The sequence below is a fragment of the Erithacus rubecula genome (genome assembly GCF_903797595.1).
Source record: "Erithacus rubecula genome assembly, contig: SUPER_Z_unloc_2, whole genome shotgun sequence".
NCBI classification, from domain to species: Eukaryota; Metazoa; Chordata; class Aves; order Passeriformes; family Muscicapidae; genus Erithacus; species Erithacus rubecula.
Window position 1 is genome coordinate 6,234,815 of NW_027635860.1, and position 15,137 is coordinate 6,249,951.

Consider the following 15,137-nt stretch of genomic DNA (forward strand, 5'->3'; position numbering starts at 1 on the left):
TTAGCTGAGCCCCTTAACTGGGAAAAGTGATAAAGAGAAATACTTCAAAACAGACAGTACATTTACTTTCCCAAGAAGATGATGATGGTCTTTTCTGATGGTTTGGTTACTAAAAAGGCTGCATACAGAACTATCTTAAAACTGGACACCAAAATTTAATATAGACAAAGGTAGATCACTTGGATTGCACCATTTATTCTGTCTCAAGAAGCATAAGCAGGAGAACAATTTTTGTTATTTGTTATTACATGAATTTAACACAATACAGTTTAGTGTTCTAATGCTAAAGCAGAGCTAGAATCTGGGTAAAATTCCCTTAGTTGCACATTTAATTTGTATTACCAAGGTGTAAGAAAGACAGTCTCACCATGTCAGCTAATCCCCATCCCTAGAAACTAAACATATAGTGTGAGAAAAAAATCTCTGCAAAATAACCTATGTTACATTTGCTGTGTAGAGCTGTTGCTTAATATACCTCCTATTTCATTTCAAAAAATGGCTTTGATATGACACCAAGGGGAATCACACTGTTCTGACACCACACTAATCCAGGCAGAAACCACTAGAAAATTTCTCAGTCTCTCCTGAAACTTTGCCATTTTTCTCATGGGCAAAATCAGTAACACTGCTTTTTCTCTGCCTGCAGCACCCACAGTTTCACAAAATCACCTGTCAAATGATTATATGCGATCTTCTTGGTACTTCACACAAGTACTTTGTTTAATTCAAAATCAGGATATTCTTGTTGGCACCTATCAAAATAAGCAACTTGTTTAAGAGAAATACACTATGAAAAAAAAATTGTAATGAGCAGAGTATTTGAAAGATCTACACTGAATCTCTAGATTGTCAGTGCTGAAGAACTATAAAGATGTTGGAAATGCTTCTGCTAAATTGTTTGACTGTGAAATAACCCTAAAAAATTATCACAAACAGACTTCCATGTCAAAACAAGTGTCCTGGAGAAAGAACAGAGAGCCTGGTATTTGTAGAGGCTGCAGTTCAGTAAGGGCATTTACCACCTGCTTACGTTGTACTTAAGCATCTGTAAGGACTTAAACTTGGTGTTTGTGTGAATTCCTGAACAGCCTTCTGGTTAAGGTTCTGTACAGGACAGTGGGATCTGGGTTGAGTTCACTAGCACTAACTCTTACAAGACCAAGTTTCTTCAATTGCTTTTTTACAATAGATCCCTACTGTAAAATGAGAATGTGATCACATCAGTTATCTTATCCCTTGTCCATTTGTTTAGATGATAAGCCAAACCAGCCTAGCAATGATATCCTAACATTACACACACAGATTTTAAAACAAAGTCTGTAAAATACTAACATTAATGGTAATTTGAAAATTAGTACTATAGAAGATGGCTGTACATGAAGTTTTCACTGCACAAGCTCTAAGGTACCCTACAAACTTTAACATAAACCCACTTAATGCCTAAATCAAGAGGAAAAAACATGGAAGTGTGCAACTTTTCTTTTACGATAAAGAAGGATAGAAAAGTCTGCCATATCCAAATACTTGAAATACTGAAAATACTAATACTGAAAATTAGTTAATTTTCAGTAAAAATTTAAGTAAATTACTTAAACAAGCATATCTGCTTCATGACACATTTATACACATCAGTAATTTTCAAAGTTAGCTATTGCAGCTAAATATGGCGGCACAATTAGACCAAAGCAAAACACAATGACTGATTAGTGATTCTCTCAACTAGACTTGTCTTCCTGCTCATAAATTTTCTTTGTATTTTTTCCAATATATATATTTTTTGGCTTATTAAACATAAAAAAAAAGAGGACTCAAAACCACTGGGAATAATTTTTCACTATAATTTACTTCAGTAGTTGGGAGCCTACCAGCCATTTGTCTCATTTAAAATGACCACATTCACAAGAATCTGCAGGTGAATCAAAGAAAGCAAACATGAAAGAAAGAGATACACCTATATAGCTGAGTAGTTTGAAATTGCAGCATTATTTTAGGACTCAAATTACAATTTGTGAAGATATTCAAGGAAAGTGGTTAATGAACCTGGGTTATTAACACAAGTCTTCCTTTGTATATCATGTATTATTAAAACCATAGCTTATTAGTGGATTTGTTTACTTCCTTCAATGAAATGAAATAAAAATAAGAGCAGAACTGACCTGCTCGAAAAAACTTTGCAGTTGTAAAGTAACTGCGCAAGCAGTGACTCTGATTTATCTAAGACTGGTGAAACCCTCTGTTACAAGGGCAAACACTGATTCTTTGCACAGCTCACATGTGGGGCAGATGTGGAAAAGATCAACTTGCAGCAAAGACTATGGGCGTAAGCCTTGTGGAGAACAGAGCCACTGGAGTTTTACCAAATCTGGTGCACTCTGATATACAGACACATAAGAGGGGAGTTTCTTGGTGTTTCATTTGTTTAGTTTCATTTGTTTCAAATTGTATGAGTAAATAAAATGCCTCAGTGGGAATTAGATATGCAGGTGGGAAATATTGTAGATTTTTCACAGAAAGGCCAAGATAATGTGAGGCTCTAGTCAGTGCATGTAATATTTTAAAAGGCTTCGTAAACAGAGAAGGATCAATAAATAATCAATATTGGTTTGTTGTTCTTTTCATTAGTCCTTCACTCAAAAAAATAATCAGTCTTAAAGGCAAGTTAAGAAGTTATACAGAACCAGAAGGTATCTGCTCAACTTATCTGCTGTCAGTATTCAGCTGCAGTGCAGAAACAGAAGGATCCTGCCTCACAGCATGGATTCCTGCAGCTAACATGCCAATATAACTGAGTCAGAGAAGGAAGTAAAGTAGCTCTGTAAAGTAGGCATAAAACCCCTTCAAGTACAGAAGGCAGCAAAAATCAATAAAATTTTACATCTGGATCTTGGAGCGACTCATCACTAGGAATGTACTAAAAAAATCTCATTTTAATAAAAACTAAAGGAATTAAGTACTTGGAGGTGAGGATCTTTTAGATCCAGTCTCTGTATCCAATAGTAGAAAGCTGAAGTTACATTACTACAGTGTAATAACTACAGAAAATTTCCCAATTGTTTCATTATAGTTTTCTGCCAATGTTAACTGTGTTCTCATGACAAAAGTCTCCCATAAGCCAAACTCTATTACTAGCTACATAATTTACCCCTGTTGTGACAGCTAAGAGCAAGATTTGGTTTGATTACCTACTGCAAATGTGTCTTTACTTCTTTTTTTTTATGATTAAGACCAGCCTCCATTACAAACTTCAGTGTATTAGAGTGCTTAATATTTGTTAAGTTGGAATTATGTTGTTTAAACTTTTAAATTTTATTTGGTAGAATTAGACAAGTCGGAGAAGTTTTATGCGCTACTAAGTATTTTTGCTCTAATATTGAAATGCACTTCATTCCTACATGAAACTTTTTACAAAAAAAGCACTCATGAGTAGACAATCTCTAAAACCAATTGATTTTATCTTTCCTCCCTTTCCTTTTACCTCAGGTAAGTATTTCTGTACTAGCCTCAGAATGCATTCAAGAATGAAAAAACATCCTCCCAGCAGACAAGAAATAAAAGCCTTCTGTATATCAAGATTCCTTGCATTGCTGCTATCTGCCAAGTAATTTTGGCTGTAGATAGTTCAGATACACTATATATATGACTGCAAAATGAATTGCCATAGAGCTGAAAATTTTTTCATACATTCTGGAATGTGATGCATCACAAATGAAGCCACGCTTCTTTTGCATCAGTCTCATTGAAAGTTTGAGTATATTTTTAGGTAGAAAGATTGATGCTTATGCAACAACATTTTGCACTGGGTTTGGAGTTCAGAGAAACAGAAGCAAAAAAAGAAAGGAAGGAAAATATGAGATTTTTATAACATTCCAGTGTATAATCATACCATAAAAAAAACACTTTCACATCTATTCCATATAATATACATCATTATATTTGGGCTAGAAACTATATTGATATCGAATCACATACAGAAAATATTATCCTTTACATCACTGGAGAATGTAAAAGCACCCAAACTGAACCTGAGATGCCACAAAACATATTTTCTCAATGATAACTAGCTTCTCTGTTCCTCAACCATAAGGAACAGAAGTGTTTCACTAAACAACTCAACACATTTCACCTCTATGAATACCATCTTTTTTTTTTTTTCTCCAAAGCATTCACACAGAGTTATGAACATTTGCAATCCTGGCCTTCAAATTGTATTTTTCAAGTGAATATTTTTAAAAACTACAACATATAAAGCTCCACTACAAAATAATCTGTATTTGTAGCACAGTCTAGAATAGCACAGAACAAATCAAAAGATAAGCAGGGACAGCCTCAAAGTGCTGCTAAAGACTGTCATCTTCAATCAGTCACAGTCACACACATCAGGATTTCGAAGGACAGGCAATTAATTAGCGCTCAACTTCCATTCATGTTTTCCATCTTTCCTCATGCAGTACAATGTATGACTGAGAGGAGATGGTACCAGGCTACTTCTTGAAAAAATCCATCTTCTCTGGTGTCCCAGATTCACAGCAAAGTTCTGGCATCCTTGCTCTAGGGTGCCAAGTGCCAAAAGCAGCTGGCAGAAGAATCACAAGTCAGTTTGACGAGGCAGCTATGCCTGGCACTTCAGATTGCATAGTGAACACAGGACATCAGCTCTTACCTAATAAGCAAGTGAAGGCACTATTTGGGGAGAGTATGGCATAGGAAAAACACAGCAAGTCTCGTAAATTTTTGTGTATACATGTAATGGGAATCTTCAGACTAGCACTATTTCTGGCTAGGACATATTAAAATCTTATTTCTGCATATTTCCTTGGCTTTTCTAGCCCAGTCCTTACTTACCCTTTTTGTTTAGGAATGTCTTCCAACAGCATGCTAAGAAAATCCTGGAAAATTAACAGAGCAGAACAGTTAGTATGTTTATGAAGCCATTACCCTCTATCTTCACTGCTGGTGAGAGATTAAAGACTACACATAACAGAATGCTAAGAAAAAAGTTCATATACCCATTATGGTGATATAATGACAGCATAATGGTATATTGTTATTTATACAATATACATAATATTTTCAGTTTTCCAACCCTTTTGCTTTCCAAGTAAGAAGTGCAAACTTTGACAGAAAATAAGCTTGAAAAGCCTGCTGACTATTTTAACACCATCCCATGTTCCTACTTTTATTTTATCTATAATGCACACAAACTATATTTAAAATTATTAAAGGCTGCAGATTTATACACCAAAGCTAAGAAACACCAAATTTAGGGGTGTTTATGTTCTCTTCACTGTGTTTGTTATCATGTTGTCCTTAATTACATAACTACATAAAGCTTTTTCTTCCTGATTAGACCTACTCCTCATCCCATGACAAAATTCACAATATTGCTGATAACCACATCACCTAAGGAGCAAATTCTTCAAATACAAGGTAGCAAGAATTTTTTCCATGGTTTTACAAAGATTATGTAATGGAAGAGCATTACCATCATCCTTACTTAAAAGAAACTTACACCTGACATCACTAAAAGGTTCTCTGGCACTCTGTGTTCTACACAACCCAATTTTAATGACAATCCCTTTACAGAATACATTCCTCTGAACAATCACATAATAATAGGATTTATTAATATGAATTATTCATTTATATGATGTTTCATAAAACCAATGCATCTGCTTTATTAATACTAATCTTTGTGAAGACAAGTTTCATAGGCTACTAATGATCCTTACTTCAGTATATAAGCACAGGCTGACTGTACTGGGCAACAACTGCTAATTGTTGCTATCTGAAGTCTTGATGAATGTTTCCTAAAAGGCAGAAATCTTTTCTTTATGGACCATGCCATAACAGTTGAGAAAAGGTATTGTTTCTCTGTCAGAGTATGGCGTTTTTAGAGAATCAAAGTAAGACTGATTGCACAATTGAAGTGGTAACACAGTTAAGCCTTCCTTCTTTAGATTATAAGTGATATTCAGGCTGTGTTGCAGTTGCTACACATTTGGTTTTTGACAAAATGTAAATTACACAATGTTGTGGGCTCAGTGTTGCTGTGGCAAGAATGCCATTGTAAGTGTGACATGAGCCATTACTTCCCAGGCACAGAGTATTGCAGACATCACAATGATGTGTGAAATCCCTTTATTTCATACAACTACTTTTAGTTTTGTTGTATGTAAACATTACATTATTACGCATATAAACAAAGAACTACTGTCCTTCCACTTGTGCAAGTTTTGCTGGAGATACATGCAATCTTACATGCAAATAAAGAATATGAAAATATCATAATCACAGTTATTTTGAAAGTGTGTGAATAGTAAACCTGAAGTGATAATCCTTCACAGTATTAGCACTGTGTATACATCAATGCAGCTAGATTCCCTTGTTAGATTCCATAAACTTTTCATAATCAATCACACAGTGGATGGTTTTACAATCTGTATACTATACTATGAAATTAAGTATCTCCTTTGTGATTAAGGCTGTCTTCCTTTTTTTCAAATATCTATTAAGAAAAAGGCACCATCATTCCACATACTAGTCTATTATACCTTATTTTAACTGCTCTTATTTCAATGCTGCAAAACACAGCAGAAAAGTAAATTATAACTTACCTCCTATTAGCATGACTTTTAACATTTGCCTATTATCAAGTCTGCATGACACATCTCACTATAGGTCTGACTTGTCAGCTGTTTATAATTTTGCCATTTTAACCATCTGGAGTGAAATTTTACTCTCAGGCTACTTTTTCTTTCTCCACAGATGAAAGGGTTCAGAAGTGTCCAGGAGAAAAGTCAGAGGATAATGTGAAGATTTTAAGATTTGATGCCTCTCTTTAAGATGCTTTAGTTATTTTACACTTAGAAGCAAAGACTTGTGGATTGCTAAGTAATCATAACTAAATTCTTGATCAGACCATAAAGCAAATTATAGTTTGGTGTTTGTTGCAAGTAATTCAATGAAGGCATAAAGAATATATGAGTTAGAAACCACATGCTACCACAGTGCTGCAATACTAACAAACTGGCTTACATTCATATGAATAAATAATCCCACTTTCTTATACACTCCTGTTGTTCTTACCTGACTAGAGACTCTGAGGCTAGAAAACAATTTTCTCTCTACAAAGAAACTGTTATTCTGTAGTTTGTGCAATTCTATTGATATTTGGCCAAGATGAAAAAGGCATTGAAAAAATAAATTCAACACATTTGCTGAGGATCTACTAGCCCCTCATAATTAAATTCCCTGGTGACTCTCATCTGCTCTCACCATAGTCCTGACTGAAGGCAATAACTTTAATCACAGTTTTAACACTGGGTTTCTGCTGGGCAGATCAAATCTGGTTTACAGACTGTGAATTTGACATCAAGGAGAAGTTTTCTTTGCACTATTAATGGATGTACTGTGTCTGAGTCAAAAGCAAAGAAGAGTCACAAACTGAGAAGTAGGTTGAAAGAAGTAATTGGAAATGAAGACTACTTAAAGCAGTAACTATGTGGTGTTACAAAACCTTTTATTTCATGCCAAAGGATGTTTTATTACTATCCAATTTTTGTCTTGAGCAATGGCCAGCAAGTTTCTACCCCTGAAATGTTTCGGAGCATCAGGCAAGTACCTCTCCCTGATCACATATTGATATCAAATAAAGAACACTTCATATTAAAAGACTTATGTCCTCATATTAAAACCTCTAATCCAGTCATTTCAAGTACTCTACAACCAACAGCTACTTTGTTTAAATTCTCTGGCTGGAATATAATGGGGTGAATAAAAACAGTGGAGGTGTCTTGACTGAAAGTGACAGATCGAAATGGGCATTCACTTGGCAACAAATAAAATTCAATGACACTAACATCCAGTTCCTTGAAGGAATAATCCACTCAAAGTTAAATTATTCCTAAAAAGTATGTAGTTTGTAAATGACATAGCTAAGCTGCAAATATTAATTTGTCCCTTCTGTGTGGGAAAAAGAAATAATGAGCACCCTTATAATTTCCTGTTTATTTGGAATTCCATCCCTAGGCATCCTCCTGGCTTTGGATGACAATCCCAGACTGCACCTCCACAGGCAACAACTTCCTATCTACAGTAAGCAAAACTCCCCCATTATACCTTCTATCACTGGCCACAATCATTGGCCAGACAGCTTAACAGTGTAAGGCCCAGGTGATGAAACCTCTCTCTAGCTTTAGTCAAAAGTCAATTTGTTGTGCATTATAACAGACAGAACCATACGAAAATTAAACTCTGCAAACAATTCAGTTTCCAAGATATTATTTCAAGATGAAATGGAACATCTTTTACTCTGTTAGGAGTACCAGCAACTTGCACTTCTTTCTTTTTGTTTATAGTCAAAACCACTCCAGTCATTATTTTAAAAGTTCACTCAAAGCAATTAGCAACTGAATTCTCTCATAAAAAGAAAAATTGAATATTTTTTTAAATCCTTCTCAAAGATTCCAGATTTGCATTACTCATCTGTGGCTAACTCAACAAAAATAAAGTTGCTATTAAAAATCTACTGAGCATGCAAGTAAAATGAAGGAAAAAGGCAACCTGATTAATGTTTCACATCTGAAGTAATTTCCTTGCACCTGCAGCTCCCATCTAGGAAAAATACTACAAACACTGCTGAAAACAAGACTAGTATTCATAACATGGGCAATTTTTCACTGTTTTACTTTGCCACATTCCCACAAGTCCTAAACCTGGGAACTTTTACAGTTATTTTGGACAAGGTGAAAGTATAGCACTATAGTATTTAAACTTACCATTTGCACATATATTTATGTTAAATCTTTTATTAATTTAAACACTGACAGCATGTTTTTTTAAGAAGGGCCTTGAATAAGAAAGTCTGTACTAACTTAACTTCATTGCTTCTGCATTTACAACTCCTGCTGTGATTCCTTATCTACCTATATATACCAGACCCCAACAAAAACACACTCTTAAAGATTTCTTACAAAGACAGAAAATGCATTTTAATTAGATATAGCCCCATGACATTCGCATTTTTCAGTGGCCAAAAACCATGATAAAGTTATCTTCCCAGTAACTTCAGTTGGAACTGGATTTAGATGGTAGACAAGGTAAAAGCACAAAAGCAAACAACAGAAGTTTTAATGTACAAAACTCTTTCTCCACCATATCAGGTAGTATTTCCAAATGAAGGAAAGTGTCTTTTTTTTTTTTCATATATTAAGCATATAGTTATGGTCATATTGCACATATGCAAATAAAAGTTGCCTAAGAAACAAAGTTTAACTTTTGCTTCAATAACTCAATAACAGAACACTGAGCGGTTTTTTATCTAATAACCAAAATGAATATTTCTGGGTGTAGTATTTAATCTTAGGAGACTGGAGTTGGTAAGCTACAAATTGGCATTTAATAGTTAGACAAAGGAGAAGTCTCTAATGTAGCTAGCTGCTATGACTAGCAGTACAGTCTGCTGAACATTTTGCAGCATTCAGTCTACTGACACAACTCACCCCACATCAATCAGGAACAACAAGTTAACATTTTCTTACCAAAATCTGAGCACCTTTCTTACCACCAGCTTAAAATGCTGAGCTTCTTTTGTTAGTAGCCTCATGACTTCTGTAATTTTCAAAATTCTTCCAGTTGTGTAATAGAGAAGCATAATTTTTTTGATTTTGGACACCCTAAAGTAGACAAGGCTCATATAGTCACTGGCATTTTCCACACTATGCCAAATGTAACTGCTTAAGGTCTCAACAGCATGGCACAGGAAACAGCTGCAGCTGTGTTAACTCCCCTAATACCCCAAACATTCCTCCACAGGGCAGAAAAGCTGTGTTAAGAGATACTGCTCCTGACTTCTGGGTGACTTGACATACAAAAGGAGTCACGGGTCCGTAAGCTATTTGTGAGATTCCTGGGCATACATCTCACCCCATAAGAGTGAGATTCAAAACAGTATGCGTGCAAGAAAAAATCACCGTGGATGGAAGAAACAGCAAGTGTTAGACTCAGGTTACACAAAATCAGAGGCCTTTACTCAGTGTTTCAATGAAACATTTATCACTGTCCTGAATATCCTCAAAGATTTCAACTCTAACACAGACTTCAGCAAAGAAGATGGTTTCAGAAAGTCACTCATATCCTTTTCTCTTCTCTCTTTGCTTGCCCCTCACTGTCATCACACTGCTCTTCTAGCAATGCTAAATATTTGTTGTGTCATGGGTTTTGTTCCAGGTCTGTTTTTTACCATGATGAGTTCAGTGACCTGGTTCACAGACACCCCCATAAACTGTTGTTTTTACAGCATTACTTAAGCAAGAAACTGCACTGCTATTTGTGCAAGATGGATTCATCACCAGTGACAGGATTCCTTGAACTCTGGGCTCAGAGAGGTATATAGTTTTCTAAGTCAAAACAAAACTAGAGATAGTAGTTACATTACTTTAACAGAAAGTCAGTAAATTTTTACTTATAACCCTAGTTGGCTTTGTCCTTATAAGAAATAGATTGAAATTAGAAGCACTGAATGAAACAGCATGCAGAGAGAAAGAAAATAAATTCAGAAGTACAATTTCTGCTCTTTCAGAAACAGAGAGGAATCAGGGAAAAGACTTGACTGATTACAACCAAAAATCACAAGCTAAAAGATTACAGGTGATAATTCCACCATGGTAAATGACCTTTGAGAACATCAGTAGCTATGAACATTGGCCTTTTGAAGTATCATGCTAAAATAAAATCCCTCATTGTTTATATTATCAGATACTAGTTGGATGCAATTCAAGCGTCACTGCAAAAAAAATGTTCTGCCCTCTAGCAGGAGTAATTTTACCTATATTGCCAAATTACAAGTGCTTCTCCCCTTATATCACAACTACAAGCGGTGATTTAGGTAGCCAATCCAAAAGTTTGGGTTGTTCGTTTTTCCAAAAGGTGAGGAATAAGCCCAATCACAATACCTGAGAAAGGATGAGCTGCCCATGGAACTTAATGACAAATTTCCGTAGAGATGCAAGGTATGACACCTCTCCTATTGTCCTTGCCAGAGATCGTAAAAGAAAATAACCCTGCAAAACATTAAGGCAGAAGCTCTGAATTTTCTGATATGCAGAAGACTGAAGTCTTTATCATATGCATAAAGCAATCACAATAAAAAACAGGTGACAACACTCACCTTCAAATAGTGAACCTGCATGAAGATTTTTTCTGCTTTAAGGCCATATTTGACAACAGAGGCTCCAGACTCACTCAGTTCTCCTGTGCTCTCCTTTCTGGGCCTGAAATGGAAACACACTAATTAAGTTTTGGATAAGTAAGTAAAGAAATAAGTCATACATTACAGGTTATCATAGTTGAAAGCATTGTGACACCTGTGACTAGTCTTCACCATATTTAGACAGTCAAACAAGTGAACTTTCTTTTAAATAAAGTTCATCAGTAGGTTGGGTAGTCTTTTTACAGCCAGCATGACACCAGGTTGCAGCAGACACATTAAGAACAAAGAGAAACAAAAAAAGAAAAAAAAAAAAAAAAACATTTGAAGGGGAAGGGGAAGGAGAAATCAAGGAGAGGATAGTGAAGTCACTACCTTCAACTAGAACTTTCTCTTTTTTTTCACCTGAACTTGGCTTAACAGCTTACATGACTGTCCTTGCAAGAATAACTTCCTTCATCTGCATGCAATACACTGCTATAGAAAGTGTTGATTTTCATTTTTCCATTTGGGTTGGAAGAAAAATAGCTCAACTTTTAAAAGAGGAAGTATTTTGCATGCAGTATTTTGCATACAGACAATAATGTCTAAAAAATAAATACTACTTACTGCCTGATTTAAAATGTAACACAACATCTGGTATGCCATGAATGTACAACGGTTAAGTGTGGAGGACTTCAAGGCTCTAAAGAGGACAGACTGAAAGTCAAGAGAAGCTATGCAAACACTTTTTCTTCATTTGTAAGAAGTGCCTTCAGAGGCATGGTACTGAAGATCGTCTAGATTTCTTTCATTCAGAAAACATCCCAGCTAACAGTAGTCTGAGAACATTGCCTGTCTTAGGAGTCTAACCCCATGACTAAAACAGCCTCTCTAATTCTATTGGATTTTGAAATAGCCGGTCTTTGAAACCAAATGTCTTTCCCTTCATTTCTACAGAATAGGGGAAATATGGGCCACAGCAATGCAAGATTCTTCAAACCACACTGCTCATGCAGGAATAATTTCAGGAGCTAACCCTTGTGATCAAATTTTTTTCCGTATCTGTGTTTCCCTTGAAGAAAATGTTCTTCCTTTTTTATATGTGTGTCACAGTTTTTTATTACAGTTTAATCCAGAGTTCTAAACTGTTTTTTTAGACATTATTATTATTATTATTATTATTATTATTATTATTATTATTATTATTAGGGTCTGTGCACATGAAATCCACTATACACAAAATTTTCATGAAATGCAACTGTTTGAAATAAACTAGAGAGAAAAGAAACAGATTGAATGTTACACTGTGTTTCTAACACAGTCCTTTTCCATGCAATCATTCATATATATCTTTCCTGTAAGATCTTCCCTCAACACTGAAAGAAAGATAACTCTTTTCTTATTCAACAGCAACTCCAGTTCTTTCTGGACTGTGTAAACATTGTAGACCCACTGTAAGAAAGCAGAAATCCAGCTATTTCCCTTCTGGATCAGTCTCCTGGAGGAAAGACCTGCTGACATTCCATACATGACTTTTCATTGTTCTCTGTGTGTATATATTCTTGAAAATACCTGTAAAGGAGTGTAATTATTTAGAATGTAACCCTGTTCTCTGCTATCAGTACTTCAGAACACTATTTTAAAGCAATGCTTACTGTATTTACAGAGACTGAAATTTTGTTACACTGACATTCAAAAGCTGCATCTAACCTAGCAGATAAAGCCAAGCATAATTACACCATTAGCATAATTGCTAAAGGCAAGCTGTCTCAAAATATTCAAGATGCTATCTGACACATTTCAGATACTGGCAAATTTCTGAATGAAGCAGAAAATGCTGCTTTCTGTTTATTGGGCAGATGAGTACATTGCAGTAGTAAAAGTACAATGCACTGGGATGTCCTTGGTAATTAAATGCTCTGATGTGACAGGTGGTCATGAAAACTTATGCAGAGAGTGTAAGAGACCATCTGAAAGAACATTTCCTATCAGATAGAATAAAACACCTACAGAGCAGTTAGAAGCATTGCTTCAGGATAGAATGGACCTGACACAAGTGGAACTCAGAGACTAATTTAGAGTTAGATATCAACATTGGTTTGCCTTAATGAATAACCACAAACTCCCATTCAGCCATAAGGACCAGGAGATGAAACAAATGTGAACACCAGCTTTATTCTGCAGAAAAAAATAGTCTTCTTTGCCTTCCTAACATGAGAGATGAGAGTGCTGCTGATGATGATCACCAGTAAAATGAGTGCCAAGACATTTTACACACATTTTTATTCCTGCAGGTTTGTTTCAAATTCTGTGTAAAATCTCATCCTGTATAAGCATGGAAATGCCACAAACTCCTTCTTCAATATTAAGATTTGTTGGTGCTACCTTTCAGAGCTGCTTCCTGTTGAAAAGACACAAATTTCTTTCTAACCTGCCCTTTTTCTTTTCAGGCAGCTTATGACATGCTACTTAGTACAATGTAATATCAAGTACCCAAAATAAGAAGAAACATCAGGCTGATCATCAGTTTGCTGAGTGGCTTTCATCCAGCCTAAACAGGTATTCATTTCATGGATCAAAAATTAATAGCCTGAGGAAAGCACAAGGTCATATTTTCAGAAGCAAGAAGAAAAGAAAAAAGGCCCCAGTAAATATGCAAGAAGAGAACTTATTCATGTCCGTGCCACAATAATAGTAGAAAATATTTATATCTGACTAAATCAGTAGGAAGTCCTTAAAAGCAATCACAAGGAACTAGAGGTATCAGAGAAGAAATGGCCAGAGTCACAAAGTGGCATCATGTTCCTGGCCTGAAATGCTTATTGAAGATACATTTTTCTAATGAGAAATTAATTTTTCACTCTTTTGCATTAGCACTAGGAATACTACTATCCAAAAGGTAAGAAAAAATGCTTATTATTATGTCTAATAAATATGCAAGAGAATAGAAAGCTTAAGTTTCATTTTTCAAAATAAATCAATCATTCCTGAGTTTCAAACTACAAAGGATTATGTGCCTTAGAAAAATGATTTTGAAAATTTACACCACATAACGTTTGATTAAAAGTATCACCTATATAAATCACACGAAAGACAACAAATGTGATTCCATAGTGTTGAGAAGGGAAAACACTTATCCAGTTAAGCCTCAAATCCCAAAAAGCCATATTTAAAAAAAATTATTTAAAACAAAAACCTCAGCATGTAAATTGGTAGTTGTGTTGGCAGCAGCTGTGTAACAATTAGTGATTAAGCTTACTTTTGCATTTATAATTATGGTCAAATTACACACTTGAACATTTACACAACTGTATACTGTGTACCTTCATTGACTCTGTTTATACATAGATACATAATTCATCAATAAATATAAAGTAAAAGATCAATGGAAGACCACAGTTATGCAGATGGTGATATGCTTTTGGATTACATGGGGCCTTGTAGAGGAACTTATGTTGGTGAACACCCTCTAGAGTGTCCAAGTATAGTAGAGCCTTTTAGGTTCTACTGAGCAGACACAAGAAGGGAAGACCTTGGATAAATGAAATGGCAACAATCTTCCAAAACAATTTAAAAGTTGATAATCTAGAAGAGGTGTATCAGTTTATTCTTCACTTCCTCCTGGTGCAAGAAAGTAATCAAAACTATATTGTTTGAAATAAACAGTATTTCAGTTATGCATTAGGAAGCAATTTTTAAGTGTTAACACTAGCTACCTTGAGACATTGAGACATTAATACAGCTTGTCTCTCTTTATGAAAACTTTTTATTGGAGTCTGCTAAGAACGTGTTAGTAAGAACTCACTTAGGATGGTCTGTGTGTACTGCATTTATTTCAGAGCAGGAGAACAGACTACACAATTGTCTGAAATCCATCCCTGTGCTTCCATGGTCAGAATTTGGTCAGAAATCATGGGTAATTTAAACTAGTATTAGTAAACTCATTATT

The 15,137-nt window shown here is 35.2% G+C and overlaps 1 protein-coding gene across 8 annotated transcripts in view; it reads right to left on the reverse strand.

The window, feature by feature from the left end:
* Positions 1-15,137, reverse strand: part of AOPEP (aminopeptidase O (putative)) — a 186,108-nt gene that overhangs the window by 99,760 nt on the left and 71,211 nt on the right. For all 8 annotated transcript variants that reach the window (XM_079330950.1, XM_079330949.1, XM_079330944.1 and 5 more), the window contains 3 exons: positions 11,168-11,270; positions 10,953-11,060; positions 4,843-4,886 (listed from right to left, as the gene is read on the reverse strand). In XM_079330950.1, coding sequence (XP_079187076.1) covers positions 4,843-4,886; positions 10,953-11,060; positions 11,168-11,270 — 255 coding nt within the window. The remainder of the gene's footprint in view (positions 1-4,842; positions 4,887-10,952; positions 11,061-11,167; positions 11,271-15,137) is intronic.